At 54.7% G+C, this 14945-nt stretch overlaps 1 protein-coding gene across 1 annotated transcript in view; it reads right to left on the minus strand.

Moving 5' to 3' along the window:
* Positions 1 to 1022: 1022 nt before the first annotated feature.
* The window catches only part of KCNK3 (potassium two pore domain channel subfamily K member 3), a 38656-nt gene continuing 24733 nt past the window's right edge, over positions 1023 to 14945 (minus strand). Inside the window, exon 2 of the mRNA XM_060169873.1 lies at positions 1023 to 4282. Coding sequence (XP_060025856.1) covers positions 3360 to 4282 — 923 coding nt within the window. The 3' untranslated portion in view covers positions 1023 to 3359. The remainder of the gene's footprint in view (positions 4283 to 14945) is intronic.

The raw sequence follows: 14945 nt of genomic DNA on the forward strand, positions 1-14945 counted from the left end.
CGGAAGACTGGGATGACTGCAGCCCCTTGGGGAATTCCTTCGAATTCTGATTATTTCACCCTAGGCAATGAAGAAAGGAGGGCAAGCTCCAGCAACTTTATGTCCTGTAGGAACTGCCTAGGAAAGTCAAAGCGATATTGGACTGGCCACTGCTGACCTCAAAAATGACATCGTTTAACTTAGCTCTTCTAAGAAAGACAGGCAGATAGGCCGTGGGCAGGAAGCCCTGGCTTTTGATGAGGTGGTCTTGGGTGCGGTGAGCCAAGGGGAGCTCAGGGCCGTTTGTGCCGTGGCCACCCCAAGGGCCGAAGGCCAATCAGTGTGTCCCAGGGGCCTGCCTGCAGCTGCAAGGAGCAGCCAGGAGCGCCGTCACACAAGGCTTGGCCGTGTCCTGCCTCCTGCATGTGCCACCACTTCTTTCTTCGACCCCTGGATCCCCAGTACATAGGTCTCTCTCTGTATTTTTCAACTGACCTATGTGGGTGGGTGGGAGGGCTGGGATAAAGCAGCCTTACCCACACTGCCTTTATTTCTCTAGTGTATTTCAGTCTGCAGGGAGCAAACCATTAGTGGGGAGAGAAATCAATTTAGTGGGTTGTGACCAGCATTTTATAACATGAACTAGAATAGAAAGTATTAGAATGCATTGGCTGTAGTAGGGGTTAAGTATTGTTTCATGAAAGAAAGACAGACGGGGAGACAGGCATGGGTTGTGGGGTCAAAGGCCACTGTGGACTGTACTCAGTGGCACCTGGAAGCCACTGGCTCGCTGATTCCAGGCGCTAGCACCACTTCAGGATGCATCTGCTTCCGGGTCTATCCTGGGCTCTGGGGCCCAGTCCCAGGCTGTGTTGTCCCTCCACACCCAGAGGAAAATGTACCTGGAAGAGAGGTGCCCGCAATGTATCTCACCCCTGAGCTGCGTCTGCTGGGTGTGTCCTCAGACCCCAGAGGGGGAGTGACCACTCCCTGGCAGTGCCAAGGGTACACGATGACAGAGGCAGCTGAGCCTGACCCTGGTCTCCGTGGACAGCATTTATTAGGCGCCATTCTCAGTGTGAAGGCAGATAGGCAGGAGGGGCTGAAGGGAGGCCATGGCAGCTGTGGCCTGCGGGGCCCAGGGGCTGCCCGGGGTGAGGGTGTGGGCGCGGGGGCATGTCACCCACACGTATTGCATATTCTGTGGCAGTGTGCCCAGGCATAAGGCATTGGGGAGGCAGAAAGGCTGCCTTCAGTGGGAGGGGGTGAGGGAGAAGCAACACCGGCCTTCCAGTTCCCTAGGAAAGACCTGGCCGGAGACGGAGCAGTCTGCCGTGCTCCGCGAGGGCCATTCGGCCTCCCTCCCCACCATCTCCCTACAACTTTGGTCGTGGCTCCCTTGGGACTGACGGGACAGGACCCCTTGAGGGCAGGGTCGCACACCGGACAGAGGCACCCCAACATAAACACAGAGGGCAGCCCCTGGTCCTGGGCCCTGCTCTCTGTGGCACCTGGGCAGCCAGGACGCTCCACACTGAGACGGCATTCACACACAGGCCAGGCCAGACTTCCCTCCCGCGGTGCCCAGAGGCCAGAGCGCAGGGTCAGGGTGGGGCTGAGGCTGGTCACCCCGGGGGCCTCCACTACAGCTTCCCTGAATGCCAGGGCTGGCCTCGCTCAGCAGTGTTAAGGAGCTGACACGGGAACAGTAAGGGGGCAGCTGGAGGCGGAGAGGCCCCTCACCCATCCCTTGATGCTGTCTGAGTCACGGTCCCAGCTCTAGCTCTGGGCCCTGACCGTGGAGCCCAAGGTCTCACCTCCAACTGCTGCTCTGTACCTGGGCTTCTGGGTTGCAGGTGGGGTAGGCAGGGGGTACACCTGGGAGGAGCGTTCCTTGCTGCAGCTACGGCTTATCTCTAGCTACTGGGGACACAGGCACCAACACTGGTTGTGGGGTCAGGGTTCACGTCCCAGGAGGATATGCCTGCCAGCTCTCTAGGCTGCTCTGCCCAATTTCCCAACTCCTAGAGCTCCAGCTCCTGGCCTTTCTGCTGTCAGCCCCAGCTCCGCTTATCTGGCCCTAAGGACTCCCCTGTTTGTAAGTAGGAAGTTCATTGACTGAGTGGTCCTACCCTGCTTCAGCAGCCCACTGAGAGCCCTGCCTCGTGGCCAAGCAGAGGAGCGGCTGAGCCCAGCACTGGCTCAGTCCTGGGCTCTGGTTCCGGTCTAAGGCCCAGTTGCCCACACAACGCCAGGGTGTGCAGGCTGGGAACTTTGCTTTCAAAGAGCGGAAGAGGAGTCGAAAGAAAGAGCACTTAGGCTCAGAACAAACAGCCTGGGTTCTTGCTCCCCTCTGCCTTTTGCTACCTGTGTCACCTTGGGCAAGTCATGTCACCTGTCTGGGTCTCAGTGTCATCTGTAAAATGGGCATGACAACTCCTGCCCTGGTGACCTAACTGGGGTGTGGAGAGAATCAAACGAATGGGTAGTCAGGACGGGGTTTTCAAACTCATTTCACGGATCTAAGAGTCGGTTATTAGCAGCAGCGGCCAGTGATGGCAAGGAGGAAGTTTTCTGTTTGATTTCAAGGGCAGTGTCTGGAAGGCTGGACTCCCTCTGGCCCCACATGAGGATGTGACTGGAGGCCAGTTAGCTCTCACCTACCAAGGGGACCACCCTGCAGACTGTTGGACCTCTGCCTCCCCCTTCCCTTCTCCACCCCTTCTGCAGCCTGCCTGTCCTTGCTTCCATCTGCCTGCCCTCTGGGGACTAGCTTTAGGGACTGCTGGGTTTCCATTTCCTCCATAACTGCAAAGCCATGCAAAACAACACAAAAGGTAGTGGGAGACTGGGAGACACAGCTGGGGATGAGGAAGGGGAGTGGGACTGAGTGGGGTGACCTCGACAAAGACACCCTGACTTTTGGAGCCAAGGGAACGTGGGAGACCTGGCAGGACAGAGGTATAAATAGAGATGCAAACTTACACGGAACACGAAGTTCCCTCCGTAAGGGACAGGGGGAGGGGTGATGGTCTGGTTACCAGCAGGGCCTCTGCGAACTGGGGAGCTCCTTATTTTTCCAAAGGGATGGGAGGCTCCCAGCTTCTGCCTTCCCTCCCCGACCACCGCCCCCCCCCAAAGTTTCACATTTCTCGGAATTTGCAGGGCGCAGATGCGGGCTCCAGGGGTCCTCAGAGCCCCGGCTCCTGCCGGCTGGTGCAAGCAGGCACAGTCGGAGATGGGGGGCGGGGGGAGGGTGGTAAGGGGTGGAGGGGCGCCAAAGGCGGCTGGGGCGGTCTCTTCGCCGACCCCGCTGCTCCTCTGGGCAGGAGCCCCCCGCCCCGCCCGCGCTCCCAGGTGCTCCAGGCCCCGCAAGGCGTTCACACGGAGCTCCTGCGCTTCATGAGGCTGCGGAAGGTGGACAGGCTGTGCAGGCCCGTGGACACGGAGCTGATGGCGGAGCGCTGCGCCCCGCTGCAGAGGCAGCGGTGCGAGGGCGTGTCGCTGTAGCGGCCGCCCCCTCCCGGCGACGAGTGGCTCTGCTCGACGCACGTGTCGGACGTGGAGAGGTCCCGCGGGATGATCATGGGGATGGAGTACTGCAGCTTCTCGCGGCTCTTGTACCAGAGGCACGAGCACATGGACTGGAAGTGCAGCACCTCGGCGTAGACGTTGCGGAAGCCGCCGCCGCCGCCGCCGCCGCCGCCTGCCGCAGCCGTGGACGAGGCGGTGTCCGTGGTGTGCGCACTGCCGCCCGCGCCGCCGGCGCCGCCGCCCGCCTGCCCGTTGCGCGTGAGCAGCGCGCGGTGCTCGGCGTCGCGCTTCTCGTCCTCGGCGTTCATGGTCATGAAGCGCAGCACCACGAGGTTGAGGAAGGCGCCGATGACCGTGAGGCCCGTGAGGATGTAGACGAAGCTGAAGGCCACGTACTGCGGCTGCGTCTGCAGCGCCTGGTCCTTCTGCAGCGCCACGTAGTCGCCGAAGCCGATAGTGGTGAGCGTGATGAAGCAATAGTAGTAGGCCTGGAAGAAGGTCCAGTGCTCGTAGTAGGAGAAGGCCGCGGCGCCGATGCACAGCGTGCTTATGCACGAGAAGAAGCCGATGAGCACCATGTTGGCCATGGACACGTCCGCGCGCCGCATGCCCAGCCCCCTCTTGGCGCGGTGCAACAGGTACTTGACGAAGGTGTTGATGCGCTCGCCCAGGCTCTGGAACATGACCAGCGTGAGCGGGATGCCCAGCAGCGCGTAGAACATGCAGAACACCTTGCCGCCGTCGGTGCTGGGCGCTGCGTGGCCGTAGCCTGGGGGAAAAAGGGGAAGAGGAGATCAAACACGTGCTACGGGGCTGCCCTTCCAGAAACCTGCCTCCCTTCCCCCTACTCTCCCCTCTCCTTCCGCAACCTCGCAGAGTCTGGCCTCTTTTTCCTTTGGCCAAAGAGAAGACGACTCACAGTTATGGGTGCATCCTTGTCCCTAGGCACTGTGCTAGTTCCTTGCTGATGATTTCTCATTTACTATCATGACCACTCCAGGGGGTAGGTAGGAAGGAAAGAGGAAACAGGGAGGGTTAAGTGACTTTTCCGGGGTCACACTGTTTGGAGGCACAGCAACGTGCGTTTGAATTAGAGTCTGTTTGGCTTCAAAGACCCGACCATTTTCTCTACCCAGAATAGGAGCTGACTCGTGCTGCTGTTGGGAACTTAGTCTAGAGGCAGCGTGGATAGTGTGAAACAGTACTGGCAAGTCAGTTGGGATACCTGGATTCTAGTTTAGTGTCTGTGGGCTTTGGACTTGTTCCTTGTCCTCTCTGGGCCTCGGTTTCCTTGACTAGAAGGGGTGGAGGTTGGACTGAATGAGTCCTGCATCCAGTGTGAAGGGAGGGACCCTGGGGGTCCTTGATGATTTCCTTGCTTCCAGCCAAAGCTTATGGGGGTAGTTCGCCCCTGGGGCCCACCAGTCTCCCAGAGGCAGCTGGCCCACCCGTGTCAGAGGAGGAGAAAGGAGACAGTGCCCTCCCCCCATGAATCAGTGCTCCAGAGTCCTCATCAAACCCTCTGTGGGGCCCTGGGATCATCCTCTATGCCTGGCCCCAATGTAGGGTCTCTCCTCATGGGGATGCGGCATTGCCTTTGTCGAAGCAAGGGCCCTGGTTGTCCTTCCAGGTGTTACTATCACCAGTCAGACAGTCTCAACCCTATCACGCCCAACCATGCCCCTCAGCCCTCACCCAGCCAGGAGCCAGGCAGAGGTAAAGCCTCCCTCTGAGCCAACCGTCACATGGCCTAAGTCAAGAGTTCTGCCTGGAGACCTAGAGAGGAAAGGACCCTAGATGGGAACTCAGAAGCCCTAGGCACAAGTCTGGCCCTGTCACTAGTGGCTGTGTGACCTTGAGCAAATTACTCCCCCTCTCTGAGCATGTTTCCTCATTTGTAAAATTATGTCTGCTGGTCCTGGCCCTGCTTCCTTCACTGAGCTATTAAGATATTTATTACTTTTATTAACAGGATTATTATAATAAAGTAATGCTTTCCATTTTTCCCACCTTTTAAAGCCTTATCAAAACTTAACTGAGTGCTTCCCTGGTGGCACAGTGGTTAAGAATCTGCCTGCTAATGCAGGGGCCACGGGTTTGAGCCCTGTTCCAGGAAGATACCACATGCTGCGGAGCAGCTAAGCCTGTGCGCCACCACTACTGAGCCTGCACTCTAGAGCCCACGAGCCACACTACTGAGCCCGCATGCCACAACTACTGAAGCCCAAGCACCTAGAGCCCATGCTCCGCAACAAGAGAAGCCACCGCAATGAGAAGCCCGAGCACTGCAACGAAGAGTAGCCCCTGCTCGCCGCAACCAGAGAAAGCCTGCGCCCAGCAACAAAGACCCAATGCAGCCAAAAATAAAATAAATTTTAAAAAATTAAAAAAACCAAAAAACTTAAAAATGCTGCTTCTTCTCTGCAGCCATCCTGGGTTGCTCACAGCTGGAAGTGATCCCTGCTTTGAGTGGCACTGAGAATGTTCAGCTTTGAAGTCCAGGGCCAGTACTACCACCATCCCCTACTCTGTCACTCAGGTCCCCCAACTGTAAATACATATGTACGCTAAATACTAGCTTGGGGTGGGTGGGGGTGGGCACTGCTGGACTTTGTCATGTTCCTCCCTACCCCCCCCCACTCACTGCCAGCCATGACCATGGGCTATGCCCAAAATATGTTTGTTGAATTGATGGCAAGGCAGGATACCGTCTGCTTTGGTATGGGATCTGAATTCAAATCCTGACTCTGCCATGGACTGTGTGTTTTCTAAAAAAGGAAACCTCTCTGAGCCTTAGTTTCCACATCTGTAAAATGGGGCTCATAAGTAGCACCTGCATCACAGGACTTTTGGGGAGAAATAAGTGAGATAATGTGTATAACACTTAGCACGGAGTCTTGTACATATGAAGCGCTCAGTAACAGCTCACAGTGCAGGGCCAGGTTTCCCTCACATTTCCAAGAGACCACCTAGGCTGGCAGACGGCTCATTTCCAGTAAGCCTGGCATCTCTGTCAGCCTAAAGCCATGTGAATCTTAAAGCTCAGGGAGGTCGGGGGACTGCTGCCGGGGTATGTGAGGCTGTGGGCCGCCCTTAGAATGGGCTCCCCTGCTCCCTGACCGTGGCATCTAGCTGGTGACTGTGTCACCCTTTGCCAGGGGCCTGGATAGCTGAGCTCTTGAGCTGCCATGCCTGGCCCGTCTGCACCCCAGCAGGGTGAGAACAGATTGTGCCCGCCAGCTCGGCCACAGCAGCCAGACCACAGCTCACCTCGACAGCTGGGCAGGCTCCGAGTCAGAGCAGCTCATCATCCTGCCCTTCCCTGTCCCCCAGGCCGGCGCAGCATAGGATGCGGGGGAGGGCACAGCACTGTGGCCAGGGCTGAACAGGGATAGGGAGGCATGGACCAGCCCCGGCTTGACCACAGGCTGGCTGTGTGACATTGGGCAAATCCGTTCCCCTCTTTGGACCTCTCTCGTCTGCTCTGCACTCTGGGGGGTTGAGCTACAGCTGTTAATCCCCACCCCGGCCACCACTGCCAGAGCTGCTGTCAGAAGTAAAGGAGAGGGAATTCCCTGGCGGTCCAGTGGCTAGGACTCCACACTTCCACTGCCAGGGTCCCAGGTTTGATCCCTGGTCAGGGAACTAAGATCTTGCCAGCCGCATGGCGCAGCCAAAAAAAAAAAAAGGAGTAAAGGGGAGACTGGACGTCAAAGTACTTTGGAACCTGTGGAGTTCACGACAGAAGGAGCAGTGAGGGGACTCACAGGGGAAAGTCGGCCTGAAAGTGCAGTCCTGAGTGGCAGGCAGTCCCTGATGGGGTCAGGCAACTACATCCCAGCGTCAGGGAAAATGACCCCTTCTCACCACCACTGCACCTCACCTGTGTCTGTTCATAAGCTGTAACTGCCCCCCGGTCCACCATCCTTTAGGAAAACCCAGTGCCTGCCGGCCTGGCAGCCTCACTACCCGCTGTGGGCTGCCCACAGAGCCCCCAGGGCCCAGGTCTCATGCTCCGCCACGGCCACTGTCCTGTGCGGTGTTGCCCCACCTTTGGGGTCTGGTGCCCTCCAGGGCCCACCCTCACTTCCTACCACACGCTGAGGCTGCACATCTTATCCTTCAGATACATTTTTAACTTTAATTCTCCAACACTTGCTGCAAGGTCGTTATTATGACTATCTCCACTTTATAGTTGGAATAATGAAAGCTGGAGGAGCCTCGTGAGTTGGCCAAGGCCACTAGACTTTCTGACTCATCGCTCATTCTGATGCCTCAGAGCCAATTTATCACCCAGGAAGGCGATCAGGATGGGAAACTGAGACCCGAGAGGAGAGCAGTCCGTTTGGAGCCTCGTCCTCGGCCACTGCCCTGAGCTGGATGGGGCGGAAATGGCAACAGGGGTGCAACGCCAAGGCATTCAGATGCTTCTCCAAGCATCGGGCCTAGGGTCAGCATGCCCCCGCCCCTTCGCCTGTTCTATTGTCACTGGGTGAAAGGGCGAGGGAGCTGGGAGGACCTGCTGACGTGGGCACCCAGCTTGGAGGGGCGCCAGCTGGGGTGGAGCCACTCCCAGGGGGCCCTGGAACTTCTGGGAAGTAACTGGGAGTTTGGCAAGGCCTGTCTGCCTGCCAGCAGGCCTGCCGCCTGCCCAGTGCTCAGGCTTGGTTTTTACCAGGGAGAGGGGGCAAAGGGAGTCCCCGTTTTCTCCTTCCTGTCCAGCCCTGCGCATCTCAGGATGAGGCGCTCCATCTGTCCTTGTGTGTTGCTGACATACACAGAGGCTACGCTCCGGGGCTGATTCTCTGAGGATCCTCCCTCCTAATACGTGATGGACCGACCAGCCAGAACTTGCGCCCTGACCCTGAGACTCTCGACCCTGCCTCTCAGAGCTGACTGGGGCTGTTCCTGTCCCCTCTTCTCCCAGCTACCCTTCCTGAATCCACCATATGCGCAGAGCCAGAAAGGTCCTTACTGACCATATGGTCCAGTCCTTATATTGTACAGATGAGGCGACAGAGGCCCAGAGAGGGACAGTGACCTGCTCAAGATCACACAGCTAGTGAATGGAAGAGCCAGGACTATAACCTGGGATATTCCATTCCAAACTCAATGCTTTGTCCTCTGCCCTATGGCTCAGTATAACCAAGGTTGCCCTGTTCATTCAACCAGAGCCCAGCAGCCCCTGCTTGGGAGCAACCCAGCTAGGAGATGGCCTAGAAACCTGGCTGGAGCATAGAATTTACCTGAGGAAGCCAAGTGGCTAGATTTAAAAATTATATGGCTGGACATAAATATTAATTATGAATATTTTGAGACAGCAGGACAAATTAGGTGGGATGGGAGCCCCGGGGCCTTAGTTCTTCTATTTTCCTCCCAACATCACCAAGGGCCTCAGAAACTGGCCAAAGCTCTGTCTTCCAGGGAGATGCAGAGGGTTGGGGGGCCATCCCTCCCTCTTACTGAAATTTTTCTCTCTGTGGACTATTTCCTTCTAGTCGAAGCACAAATAATCAGTCTGAGCCCTTGGTCATGGCCTTGGCTGGATTGAACTCAGCTGTCTGTTCCCACTGACCTCACATGCCAGCTTGAGTGCCTGACCTCTTACCCCTGGCCTAGCTGGCCACAAAGTTAGAAAGCTGACCACAGCCTTGGGTGGAAGAGCGAGCTTGGGACTAGGAAGCGGGAGATCTGGGGGTCTGACCTGGCCCTAACCATAACCAGCTTGTGCCTTGGGCAAGTCCCTTTTCCTCTCTGGGGCTCAATTTTCCTCATCTGTGACATGGAAAGACAGGACAAGATAAAGGGTTCCCACCTTTTCCCCCTGCTATGGATGCCTTTTTTGTTTTTGTTTGTTCACCCACACCCATTCATACAGTCTAAATTTTTAAATATTTTACATATGAAGTATAATATGTTGATCAGTACAGTGTAGCTACTACCTAGAATAGGCACTGCATAGATAATTGTGAAAAAATGAATTATTTTCCCATCAAAATTAATTAGGAACTCATTTCCCAGTCAGAACTTCTGATTACTATGGGATAACTGATTCTGAGACTGAACTGTTATTATTATGCTTTTGAAATACTGAAAATGGATATTTCTACTTTCCACGGGGATCTCTGCAGTTTAGTGGTATAGGTGAGAACAGACTCTGGAGTCAAACAGCTTTCAGCTTTGGCCAGGTTACTTAATCTTCTAAGTGCCTCAGTTTCCTCATCTGTAAAATGGGAATAATGATGCACTTACCTCATAGAGTGGCTCTGGGGATTTGATGAGTTAGTTGACTTAAAATGCTTAGGATGTTGGGATCAATAAATATTAATCATTAGTATGAATATTTTGGGGAACATCAAAATTAGATGGTCTTTAAAGTTCCTTTCAGCACTGACATTCTGAGATCAGTGTTTCCCAAAGGTAATTTCCTGGAATACCAATTTCATGTACTATTAATAACTGTTGGATGAGAAAAGTGTTGCTTGGTTAAATGAAATTGCAGGAATGCTGAATTCAACTGCATTTGTTGTCATTTGATTTAAGTGGGGGCTTTATCAGAGCCACAGACGTGTTCAAGAGCAAGGTCAGTTGAAGTTGGGAGAATGTGCTTAAATTTTCCTGCTAGTATGACCTTGGAACACTTCTCTCACAGTGCATATTGCTGGACAAGTGTTCCCTGGAGCACAGTTTGGGAAACGCTCCTCTGTAGCAACAAGAACTCTAAGGTCCTTCTTCCCGGTCTCTGACTTTGAGATTCTCTGGTGTCCCGTCTCTGGCTGGCCCAGCCCTTCTGTAGATTAGAAACACACAGCCCTTGGCAATGCCTAGCTGCAACCTGTTTCTTGGTTTCCCCGCAGACCTAGTTATCTAATGTAAATATGGCCCTGGCTGGGCTAATGTTTGCCCTGAGAGAAGATGGATGAGGTGACCCGTGGCCAGAGGTACCCAGAGGCTGTGCACTCTGGGCCAAGCTGGGCTGATGCAAAGCTGCACCTGGGGAGGGGGTGTGACCTCAGCATGCTGTCTGGGTCTGGTGGGGCAGCCGGAGAGGACTCGGGGTTTGAGGGGGATGGGGCGGCTCCAGGGGACTGGCTGTGAGACATAGGCACCCCCAGAGGAGGCTGAGCTCTCCTGCTGGGCCTGCAGAGGGCACCTCAGAAAGGTCCACGGAGGACCCTGAGGCGCAGACAGGGAGCCGCCCCCTTGATCTGGAGGTGGCAGCAGTGAGAAGCCAGGAAGTAGGACCGGAGGCTCCGCAGGGACCTAACTGGTGTGTTAAGGGAGATGAGGCGGAAGGAAGCTGGCCCAGGCCCTGGGAGGGAGGGAAGAAAGAGGCTGCCCAGCTTGGTGGAGATGGGGAGGGGAGCGCAGGCCCTCTCCTTCCATCCTGCAGGATCCAGCTCAGACCTTGCCTTTTCCAAGAACCTTGGAGCACCTCCCCAAAGCTGGAGGGACCTCTCCCTCTGCCTTGTGCTCAGGCCTGGATTTCTGCAGAGGAGCTCTGCGGGGCTCTGAGCCCCTGGAGGGCCTGCAAGTCCCCTGTGTCCGGCGCAAGGCCGGGTGGGTGCAGCTGCTCAGATAACGCTGTTCAGCCCAGACAGCCCAGAAGCATGAGATGTGGATGAGAGAAACTTGCCCAGACACCCAGCAGCCGGCGGCAGCGGGGGCGGGATGGGGGGGTGGGGAATAAGAGGAGGGCCCTTTGTGACTCATAGCTCCTGCCCTCCCTGTGGCCCCCAGGACTCTGCAAAATGAAATCAGCCTTAGGGCCCAGAAGGAATCCCTTGCTGTCCCCGGCCCTGGCCAAGGCCTGAGCTAGGCCTGGGAAACCACTGGGGCCTCAAGGACCTGGGTTGGCAGGAGGGACCAGTGTACAGAACTGGGTCTGGAGTTTGTCCCCCTCCAGGCCAGAGCTCCTGGGAAGGACAGCTCGGAGGCACAGCACCGCCCCCCCCCCCCCCGGCCCTGCCCCTCTCCAGATCCTCTCTTCCCATCCTCCCGGCTCCTCTTCCAGCTCTTGTCCCCACTCCCCACCATGGTCGTCCCCCTCCCCCTGCCTTCCTCCCCAGCTTCCCACGTGGCGGCCCACTGCCCTCTCCTCTGTCTCTCTTTTAGCTCTCTTCCATCCGCAGGTGCCCCTATGACTCCGGTTCAGGGTTCTCTGATGTAGGACAGCCCCCCTCCTCTGCCCTCCCCAGGCCCACATGGGATTAGGGGGAGCTGAGGGGGGTGGTGCTGGTGTCATGGAAAATCCCCGCGGCAGCCAAGGTCAGTGTTTGCAGACACAGCCTGGCCTGGAGCCAGGCCTGCCTCCCTGGCCAGCTCCCTCTGGCCTATCCCAGAGGCTGGCTTTGCACAGGGGCCCTCGCAGGCACCCCAGGGCTGCTCTGGGTGCCTGGGGCCAGGGGCCGCGGGAGCCATCTCTCCTGGAGTATGGGAGACTATGTAGTTCAACTCGTTCATTTTATAGATGGGTAAACTGAAGCCCAGAGAGGGGCAGGGACAGAGCCAGGACTGAAATCCAGGGCGTTCTGATCTAGCTCAGTCCTCGCTGCAGAGCGGAGTCCTCTGAAGTCTGTTCTGGTAGGACTAGGAATAGTGAAGGCTGTCGTAAACTTCCAGTAAATTAAGGGCTAGCTTGAGGTTGGGCTAGACTTGAGGTGGGTGATGGGGCCAGGGGAAGTAGACCCAGATGATCAAACCACAGTCCTTGACCACAAAACATTTTCCATGTGAAAGGGAATCAGATGAAACATCTCAGTGGAAGCACTTTGAAAACTTCAATGCCCCGCCCAAAGAAGAGGTTGTTATTACACAAATTATTAAGATGCTAGGCAAAGGTAGGAAAAGTTTTAGGAAGAATTTAAGACAGGACCTGAGGGAGGGCTAGTGGTGGAGAACTTCAGTTTAGATACGTGGAGGAGGTGGTATTTGCCCCGAGCTCTAAAGGATGGGTGGGAAATGCAGGGTTCTGATGGAGGGGAGCTGTTGAAACAAAGACACAATGCTAGGAAGACACGTGGCATGTTAGGGGCAGAGGAAATTAACTCGAGGCCAACGGGCATGCTCACAAATGAGGGGCGGAGGGGGACGGGCAGACTGTCTCAGGAAGGCAGCTACGCGATATGCCTCAAGAGCCTAGAAAATGTGTCTGCCCGTGACCCTGCAATGCCACTTCTAGGAATCTCTCCTGGGAAAATAACCAGAGATCGGAACAAAGATTTATGAACAAGGATGTTTATAGCAGCATTTTCATTGTGAAAAATTGCAAACAGTCCAAATGTTCGCCAATAGGGTTTGGTTAAACATATTAAGGTATATTTATGTGGGGGAATATTGGGTAGCCATTAAAGTGCTGTTCTTAGGAGTCTCTTAATTACATAGAAAACCACCATCGAAGGTTAAGTACAAATGGTAGGATACAACCCTTTATGTGTAATGGGATCCCACAGTAAATATACAAATATGAAAAATGCAGCTATACACACACACATACACACACATAGAAAGAGAAGCTGGAAGGAAATATACTAAAAACCTCCTAAGAGTTTATCTTTGAATCATGGGCTCATGATTACTTTTAATTTTCTTTTATAGATTCTATATTTTCTACAAAAATCTATTACTAAGTATAAAGAAATGAATTATAAATATTATAAACCTATTTATGAATAGGTTTAAACCTATAGGAATAGGAATAAACCTAATATGAATATTATAAACCTAACAACAAAAGTTCCGGGTTATTTGGAGCAGAAAGTAGTGAAGGTTGGTATGGTGAGCAAGGGCTAAAATGGGAAGAGCTTGGAAGGGGAGGTGCAGGAATCCAAATCTTAACTTGAAGACAGTGAGGAACCATTGACAGCTTCTGAGCAGGGGAGGTACACGCCAAAGAGGTATGGAGATGGATTTTCCTGGCATCCCTATGTGTAGGGGTGCGGATGGCAGTGGGAGATGCCAGGCAGGGGGCCTCTGCATGGTCCCATTGTCAAGTGCTCAGGCCTAAAGTAGGTTCAGGAGGGGAGAAGGGAGGGGAGGAAGGGAGGAAAGAGGAGGAAAGGAAAGGAGAGGGGAGAAGGGGAAGAGTAGATACAGTGTGCGAGACGCTCTCGTGTTTGTGGATTTAAACTGTAAGGCCCACGAGGGCAGAGATTTTTGTCTCTTTTGTTACTACCAGATTCCTCACTCTTAGGAGTGCTCGGCACGTAACTGGTGCTTAACAAATCTCTGCTGAATGAGTGAATCAAGGAAAGGAGTCATCAAGGATGAGCCTGAGGGTTGAATGGGATGGAGCCAGGGAGGACGGACAGAGCACGAGGCCCAGAACGGGCAGTGTCTCACACAACACAGGGCAGCTTCACTGGGTGAACCCGGGAGGGTACTGACCTGGGGGCTGTGAGGTCTGTTGTAGCCCAGCCACTGCAGCAGTGGCCATGGCCCAGGCCTGTGGCCTGTCTGTATCCTATGACTAGCTGGATAGAACATGTGTGAGCTTAGAACTTGTAACAGATTGGATCTGGTGGGGTTTTAATTAAATGAATCCACCAGGGACAGTCTGGCATTGAGAAAGGAATTCTACAGCACAATTGAAAGTGGACTTGGCCACCTCAGCAGATGGCTGGGATGCCAGTCCCCCCACCCCCACCCTTGTGCTTCTTGAAAGGCTGTGTCTGTAAGTCTGGCATCTGGCTGGCCTGAGTCCTACACTTACACTCTCTGGCTCTTCCTGTTTTGCCCACGGAGGAGAAGCAGGCACATGTTGGCATCTCCTTGTCAGACTCCCCCCAAAAGGGACTGAACTGCTCCCAACAGGAAGCCTTGTTGGGTCATGGGGGCAACAGTGGCCAGCCTGGGTGTTCCCTGTTGGCTACACCATGTGTCCTGGAGCTGAGCCTGCCCAGAGCCTGGCTGCCTGAAATCGCATCCTGCAGGCAGTGTGACATGCGGCGAGGTGGACCCCAGAGGGTAGGGTACGCACGCACAGAGTTAAAGAACACCCAACCAGGAGTCGGGGGCCTGGCTCCCATCCTCCTTCTGCCACTACCTTGCTGTAGGACAGGACTTGTTGAACTTTTTCCTGTAAATGGCCAGATAGAAAATATTTTAGGCTTGACAAACCTTATGGTCTCCTACAACCACTCAGCTCTGCCATTGTCTCAAGAAAGCAGCCCTAGACAGTATGTAAATGAACGGGCGTGGCTATGTTCCAAAAAAACTTTATTTACAAAAGCAGGCGGTGGGCCAATTCTGCTCACAGGCTCTAGTTTGCTGAGCCTGCTGTAGGGTCTTTGTTAAGGCATGTCAGCTCCTGAGCCTCTGTTTTCTTACCTATCACATGGGAAGTTAGATTAGAAGGTTATTTCTTCTCAGACAAGTTATATTTTAGGATTTAATAAATTGCTGGCTCCCCCTGTTCCCCATACCACGCACAG

Source organism: Lagenorhynchus albirostris, chromosome 13 (assembly GCF_949774975.1).
Source record: "Lagenorhynchus albirostris chromosome 13, mLagAlb1.1, whole genome shotgun sequence".
NCBI classification, from domain to species: domain Eukaryota; kingdom Metazoa; phylum Chordata; class Mammalia; order Artiodactyla; family Delphinidae; genus Lagenorhynchus; species Lagenorhynchus albirostris.